General features: G+C 43.0%; 1 protein-coding gene across 1 annotated transcript; it reads right to left on the bottom strand.

Moving 5' to 3' along the window:
- Nucleotides 1-23: 23 nt before the first annotated feature.
- Nucleotides 24-7,165, bottom strand: LOC126263456 (trypsin-2-like). Its single transcript, XM_049960549.1, has 2 exons — nt 6,794-7,165; nt 24-197 (listed from the first exon to the last, which is right to left on the bottom strand). Exons 1-2 carry the CDS (start codon nt 7,163-7,165, stop codon nt 24-26), a joined length of 546 nt encoding a protein of 181 aa, XP_049816506.1.
- Between the last annotated feature and the right edge of the window lie 868 nt (nt 7,166-8,033).

Raw genomic sequence — 8,033 nt, 5'->3', positions numbered from 1 at the left:
ACTTCGCGTCCGCCCGGGAAATCTCACTCGGAGCGGCCGCTGACTCTGATGTCCACTTTGTGCAGGATGAGGGGGTAGTCGGTCTCCGTGCATCCCCAGCCCCTCACTGTGAGCGCCAGGCCGACTGCCGGGTCGTATCCAGCCTCTGGAAGGTTCACGATTGATACGTTGATGCCAAGTGGGAACGAACCGGCAGTCTGTAAAATTAAACGTCGGGTAAAATGAATGAAGGCAGTCCTATGTTTCTAATTTTAGAGAAAGCTCTTGATAATGTGGAATAGTGCAGTCGATTTTCATAATCGTCAGTATTTTCCATGATTTCTTCTCGACAGTGCTACAGTAAACAATTCGAAATACAGCTACTTGATCCAGTATTTCTGCCAACTAGTGTTCGGTACTGCATATGGATCTTAAAGATAATTAAATGTTTTGTTGCTTTCTTTATTAGTGCGTATTTCCAAACACTGTAATATGTAATGGTTTGTTTATCGAAACCAGACATTTTTCTTTTTTAGCACAGTTGGTCTTTTAAGTCAGTTTATTACCTAACAGTTTTTATTGTACCAAAACGCAAGGCTTTGCAAAGTCATCATCTTTTATTGTGCAGTCACGTCTGTGATTCCATTCGTCCCTACACTCGCATCTAATGTGTCAACGGCAACATTAATGTTTGAAGAACAGAACCTAAATACAGTAACCTATGCATGATGACTGAATTGTCGCGACAAGACGTCCGAGGTTGTTTTATATAGTAGTGCTGTCGCGAAAGGCTTCTTTCAGTTTCTCTGCACTCAAGATACAGGTGTGTTTGCTATTAGCTGTCCGACGAGGTTCTTGTAAATATTTCATGCTTAGGTGATAGATCTGTACTGCTCATTCCGTGCCCGTTGTTCATAAGGAATTTTCGTTTTCCGCAGTACTTTCCTTCAGTAACCACTGTTTAACAAAATATAACAATATTACTGCATGCAGTGTATACTCTGTCTGTGCTGTAAAACAAGAGCTTACGGAACCAGTGCAGTGAATAAGGTTGCAGAAGAAAAAATATACGCCGGCCGGAGGGGCCGTGCGGTTCTAGGCGCTACAGTCTGGAGCCGAGCGACCGCTACGGTCGCGGGTTCGAATCCTGTCTCGGGCATGGATGTGTGTGATGTCCTTAGGTTAGTTAGGTTCAATTAGTTCTAAGTTCTAGGCGACTGATGTCCTCGGAAGTTAAGTCGCATAGTGCTTAGTGCCATGTGAATCAAAAAATACACTATGATCTCTTAAATACGTTTGCTGCCGGAGAAGCATTGTTTCATAACTAGTAATTCTTTTTCGTAATTTCTTTAAGCAGGATTCTTCCCAAATTTTGGTCTTTCTTCCACTGATATGATTATTCTTCGTAAAAGTGATGTTTCCCCACATAATATTGGCTACATTTTTGTACGGCTGTTACTGAGGGTTGTAGATTACCAACTGAAAGGTACTCTGCGACAACACTAGGTATTTGAGTTCGCTGCCGTAACAAAAATTGCGGTATTGGCCGCTATCTATCTTAATTCCATAGTACGAAAGGTGGGGGTTATATCCTCGTCAGAGGAATGGAATTTCGAACGAATTTTGTCCGCATTTCTACGAAATACGCAGGTTCAAGCTTTACATGACGTAGTGAAGAAACGTATACATGTACAGTACCGTTCAGTGTATGAGCAGCAGTTTGATGAGCATAGTTTGGTGACCACCAGCGGGTTGGCCATACTGTTGCAATACAGAGTTTCAGATAATTACAGTGGAATATGGGGCGTCTACATCGAAATGCTCTGTTCTTTTCTTTATTATTATTTTTTTTTGAGGATGTTCAAAAAGAGTAATTGTTTTTTCGTTTCGTGTCTAACATTTATGTTGGATTCAGAAGTATCTATAGTTGCTGCCAATTTTTTTTCAACATTTGTGCGTTTTCATTGTTTCATTGTTATCTGTGCAAGCGGGAATGACGTTAAGTGAGAAGAAGGCGCAAACTGTACTTTGGTAGGCAGAGTATAAAACGACTGTTGTGGTGCGCAGGGAGAAAGTAGCAAGCATCGCCAAGAGGATAAAAGCATGGCATAGGCAGTTTCTGCACTGGCAGAATTATGAGCGGCATGCCGGAGGTCAGCGTGTTTCTGATGAAGGTCCGCTAAGTGTTCCAACGAAATCCACGCAAATCAATTTGTCAGGCTACATTGGTGTTATAGATACCACGTATTCATTCATAGGCTCGATAAAAAGTGGTTGTGCTTGTATTCGGATAGTGTGGATATTCTGCAGGCCATAGATTCCGATGACACGGTACCACGATATGAATTTTTCACGGAAAACCTAAATCAGGATGGCCGGACGCGGGATTGAACCGTCGTCCTCCCGAATGCGAGTCCAGCGTGCTAGCCACTGCGCCACCTCGCTCGGTCAAAAGACGTCGAAGAGCACTTGAACGGAATGGACAGTGTCTGGAAAGGAGGATATAAGATAAACATCAACAAAAGCAAAACGAGGATAATGGAATGAAGTCGAATTAAGTCGGGTGATGTTGAGGGAATTAGATCAGGAAATGGGCCACTTAAAGTAGTAAAGGAGTTTTGCTATTTGGGGAGCAAAATAACTGATGATGGTCGAAGTACGAGTAGAGAAGATATAAAATGTAGACTGGCAATGGAAAGGGAAGCGTTTCTGGAGAACAGAAATTTGTTAACATCGAGAATAGAATTAAGTTTCAGGAAGTCGTTTCTGAAAGTATCCGTATGGAGTGCAGCCATGTATGGAAGTGAAACGTGGACGAAAAATAGTTTACACAGGAAGAGAATAGAAGCTTTCGAAATGTGGTGCTACAGAAGAATGCTGAAGATTAGATGGGTAGATCACATAACTAATGAGGAGGTATTGAATAGAATTGGGGAGAAGAGGAGTTTGTGGCACAACTTGTCTAAAAGAAGGGATCGGTTGGTAGGACATGTTCTGAGGCATCAAGGGATTACCAATTTCGTATTGGAGGGCACCTTGGAGGGTTAAATTCGTAGAGGGAGACCAAGAGATGAATACACTAAGCAGATTCAGAAGGATGTAGGCTGCAGTACGTACTGGGAATGAAGGATAGAGTAGCATGGAGAGCTGCATCAAAGCAGTCTCCGGACTGAAGACCACAACAACAACATCAGGGAAAAGATGGGAGATAACTCGAATGTGAACGTTTGCTGTGGTCTCAAGTCTGACAAGATAATTGAATCGTTCTTCATTGACTAGGGAGACTGTTACAGGAACGATGCACCTAAACCTATTACAGATGCTTGCTTTTCTGAGTTTGAAGACATGACGCAAAACCTTTAGTTTCAACAAGATGGTGCTCCACCTTCCTGGTCGTGGGATGTACGGAAACCTGTGAATCGAACATTTCCAAGACGATGCATTGGACGTGATGGCCCTGTAATTTCTGCTCCACCGTCTCCTCACATCAAACAGTGGATTTTCATTCCTGAGGCAACGTGAAGGACAGGTCTGTCGCCCTTGCAGTGCGGGACTCTTAAGATCTACGTCCTAGGGCTGTGGAAGGCAACGGCGACTTGCCCCTGAACATGCAGTGGACGTGGATGAAAATTGAATGCATACTTGTGCTAGATATTCTTTGCGTCTTAACAGTCGCTCATATGGAAGTTTTGTAAGTTAATGTAACTCTTTTATGTTCACATACAATTTATTTTTGACGAAGAATTACATTCATTTAATTTAACTTAGTGGATCGAGTAAATTGAAAATAGGGCATTTCGGTGTAGGTACCCAGTATTCTTTTACGTTTCTTTAACGGAATGACAGATACATCATTTAGAAAAGTCATAATAACATTACGTAAAATTAAAGCAAGAATGGTAACAATAAGACTGCAAAGGCGATTCCACAGTTAAACGCCAAGTGCAGAGCGGATACATGGAATAGTACGTCGGAGGACTATGTGAAGGGCCGGCCGTTGTCGCCGAGCGGTTCTAGGCGCTACAGTCTGGAACCGCGCGACCGCTACGGTCGCAGGTTCGAATCCTGCCTCGGGCATGGATGTGTGTGATGTCCTTAGGTTAGTTAGGTTTAAGTAGTTCTAAGTTCTAGCGGACTGATGACCACAGCAGTTAAGTCCCATAGTGCTCAGAGCCATTTGAACCATTTGAACCATTTGACTATGTGAAGGGGAGGAATTGTCTGAGAAGCTGTTAGAAGAAGTAACTGGAATTCATATGGAAGAGACAGTCGATTATTACTTAGCCACAATTTAAAAGAGCTATGAAAGACGTGAGATCGTGTAAGACAAGAGATATACGCAACGTTTCATCGGAATTTCTAAACTCGGTAGGAGTAGCGGCAGCAAAGCGATTATTCAAGTTGCTGAGTAGAGTCTCTGAGACAGGCGACATACCATCAGTCTATAGGAAAATATCATTCACACATTTCCCAAGATAGCAAGGAGATAAGTGCAAGAAATATCGCAGAATCGTTTTAACAAATCATCACCCTTGTTGCTGACAAGAATAAGATACAGAATAGTGGGAAAGCAAGCTGAGGGTTGGTTGGCTTAGGAAATGTGAAGAAACCAGAGAGGCAAATCACGCGTTGCACTTGGTAATGCTAATAAGACTGAAATAAATCAAGACACGTTCATGGGATATGTCGACCTAGATAAAGCATTTACCAGTGCGAAGTGGTGTACGATGTTGGAACTTCTGAGAAATAGAGGACTAATCCAAAGGGAACGACAGGTGATGTACTGAATGTACAAGTACCAAACGGTGACAATACAACTGGAAGATCTAAAAGGAAGCTATGTGATTAAAATTGTTGTAAGACAGGAATCAGGTCTTTCGCCCCTCCTCTTGTCCTAAGACAGAAAAAGAAATGACGGAAATAGAAGAAACGATCGAGACATTAAAGTGATATATTTAACTGATGAGACTGCTACTTCAATGAAGGTGAAGAAGGATTACATAGAGAATGTGTTGAATGGAACGAACAGTCTTATGAACTGAGAGCAGACTGAAGAAAGACGAAACGCAAACGAAATGAGATCAGGGACATGCTTAATATGAAAACTGGCGGTAACAAAGTAGATGAAGTTAACGGATTCAGCTACCTTAGAAGCCAGATAAACGATGACGGACAAGACAGACTAGCACAGAAAAACAAGCGTTCATGACCAAAGAAGTCCGTTAGAGATCAAAAACCGCTGTGAATTCGAGAAAGAAACGTATGGTGATACATTAGTTTGATACATAAGTTCGTAGCGTCTCCATTTTGCATTTTGGTATTCCAGTTGCTATGTGTTTAACTGTCGATTGTCATTTTTTATTTTTACTTCAGTCTTGCTATTTGAGAATCGAAAACGTCATTTTGTCTTTTCTGGATAGGGACTGGTGCTGTAGAAGTTACAAAATGGAGTGCCAAGAGGAGTAATCGACATATTCTTCTGCTTCAATTCAGTAGAGCGTAGGCAGCCAGTGATATTTACCCCGTGCAAGAGGATAAAGCCACTGGACAGAGCAAGGCAAGATAATAGTTTTCACGTTTTAAGGAGAATATTTTTGAGATTAATAACTCTCCACATTCAGGAAGACTTTCGGGGTCTAATGAAGATCGTTTAAACGCACTAATCCACAATGATTAACGATAGTTTATTCGAGAATCAGCAAATATAGTTAACTGTGATTATTCCACTGTCACACGACATTAGCATGCAACGGGAAGGGTTCAAAGATCGAATTCATGGGTACCGCACGCACTAAGCCAAAATCACAAACATCAGCAACTGGCACTATGTACAACTGCTTACACATCATCAACTGGCACGTGAATAACACCGACCAGTCCTATCCTGTATCATTATTGGTGACGAGAAGTGGTGTCTTTATGCTAACGCAAAGAAAAGAAAGGAATGGTTGACCCAGACAAGTAGCTCCCCATACAAGGACCTGTACAGATTCACAAAAGATAATGTTAAGCATCTGGTTGAAGAGCGGCGGTGTAGTGTACTACAAATTGCTTCACCGAGGTGAAACCATCACTGATGACGTTTATTGTGAATAACTGAGACGTTTTGCAGATACACCCCAGACACTAAGAACGACCATGGAGAATGCGTGAAGTTGCAGTTTGCTAGACTAAAAAAAAAACACAATAAAGGAATTTGGTTGGGAAGTCATTTCGCACCCATCATATTCATCTGACCATTCACCCTCAGCTTTTTACTTGTTGGCAGACTGTTGTAAATTGTGAAATAGAGTGAATTATTGATGACTAAAGTTTCTGTTAATGTATATCTGTTGTGTTTATTGAACTTATGGAGCAACGCTGCGAACTTATGCACCAACCCAGTACTTTTGGAAGGAAAGATTGTATGGCAATGAATCATAGATTGTGGGAAAATTTGAACATAAGAGAATGGAAGCGTTAGAGATGTGGTGCTAGGTAAGACCGTTGAGTAATAGGTAGGCTGATAAAGTAAGGAATGTGGAGGTTCTCCGCAGAATCGGTGAAAGATGAAAGCACAAGAAGAATAAACAGGATGATAGAAAAAAGTGTTATGACAGCTGGTGATAACCTCCATGTTACTAGCTGGAGCTATAGAGGGTAAAAATTGTAGGGGACGACAGACACTGGGTGGGGGTGGGGGGGGGGGGGGGCAGAACCTAAACACTGAAAGTGGAGTGCGATGACTGAACGGTGATTGTGAGATGAAGAAGATGACATTAAAGACGAATTCTTGGCCAGACGCGTCAAACAAGTCAGACGACAAACTTATCACCTGCATGAGAGCTATGTCGTAGTCACCAGAATTGCTGTCGTGCAGCTCGTGTTCGTAAATCTCGACCACGTCCATCAAGGTGCCGCCGCTGTCGCGATTGGAGGACCCAGCGCGCAAAGTGTATAGCGAGCTTCTCTGGCCGATGCAATGCGCAGCAGTCAGGGCCCACTGGTTGCCGATTATGGAGGCTCCGCACTGGTGGGAATCGGTGTACAGCAGAGCCAACGTCCACGGGAAGTCCTCGATGCTGGCTTCGGAGCCGCCGATGATGCGGTCGTGAATCCGCGACCTCATTCGCAGCGCCCGTGACGCCACCAGGTGCAGCTGCACAGCCAGCAGCAGGCACAGCACGGTCACGTGGAAGCATGCCATCTGTTCTGTGTCCTGTCTCCGTACCGTTATCTCTGGCCTCCAAAATAGCTCAGATTAAAAAAAAAAAATGGTTCAAATGGCTCTGAGCACTATGGGACTTAGCATCTGTGGTCATCAGTCCGCTAGAACTTAGGACTAATTAAACCTAACTAACCTAAGGACATCACACACATCCATGCCCGAGACAGGATTCGAACCTGCGACCGTAGCGGTCACGCGGTTCCAGACTGAAGCGTCTAGAACCGCACGGCCACACCGGCCGGCTAGCTCGGATAAGATCGGTTATCATTATGTTCAAGAGTGTGTTCCTTGCTGATTTCTATCTCCCGTGAACCAGGGGTTCCTTCCAGAGCTTTATGTCTCGTGAATGGCCTAGAAATTTTGTAACACAGGAAGTATGTACTAATCCAAGACAACGACCAGTTTACTACAATATTTCCACACATAAACAATTCATATTATCCCTCTGATACGTACCGGTGAATTCAGTATGAGAAAACCAATAATAAACAGCTCCGATTGGAACAAAAAACAGGAGTACATACTCTAGTATACTTAAAAACTCTGAGTGAGGAAGGGGGTATCAACTGACTCATTCTGCCCTTCTCAGTATCTGTAAAAATGTTACCGAAAGTTTGGCATACGAAGATATTCCACCCCCTTTAAATATTCAATGCACTTCTCAGTCCCACAAGCTCCTCTAACTGAAATTCTTTCTCAACTACTAGTCCATAGCTTTAAGTCCCTCAAAACGATCCACTCCCACTTGCTCATTCTCACTCACTAATTCAGCCCAACTCATTGTCATTATCTCTCCATGTCTCTCCAACTGTCACTCTCACGTGTGTCCTAGTCACAGTATCCTTCG

The sequence above is a fragment of the Schistocerca nitens genome, chromosome 6, assembly GCF_023898315.1.
Source record: "Schistocerca nitens isolate TAMUIC-IGC-003100 chromosome 6, iqSchNite1.1, whole genome shotgun sequence".
NCBI classification, from domain to species: domain Eukaryota; kingdom Metazoa; phylum Arthropoda; class Insecta; order Orthoptera; family Acrididae; genus Schistocerca; species Schistocerca nitens.
This window is presented reverse-complemented; position numbering and strand designations above follow the sequence as displayed.

What these genes read in the sequence shown, in the direction of transcription:
- LOC126263456 (XM_049960549.1), bottom strand. Translation starts at nt 7,165, where the DNA reads ATGGCATGCTTCCACGTGACCGTGCTGTGCCTGCTGCTGGCTGTGCAG. An exon ending in ACGACATAGCTCTCATGCAG is followed by an intron (nt 198 to 6,793) that starts GTGATAAGTTTG and finishes TTAATTTTACAG; the next exon opens with ACTGCCGGTTCGTTCCCACT.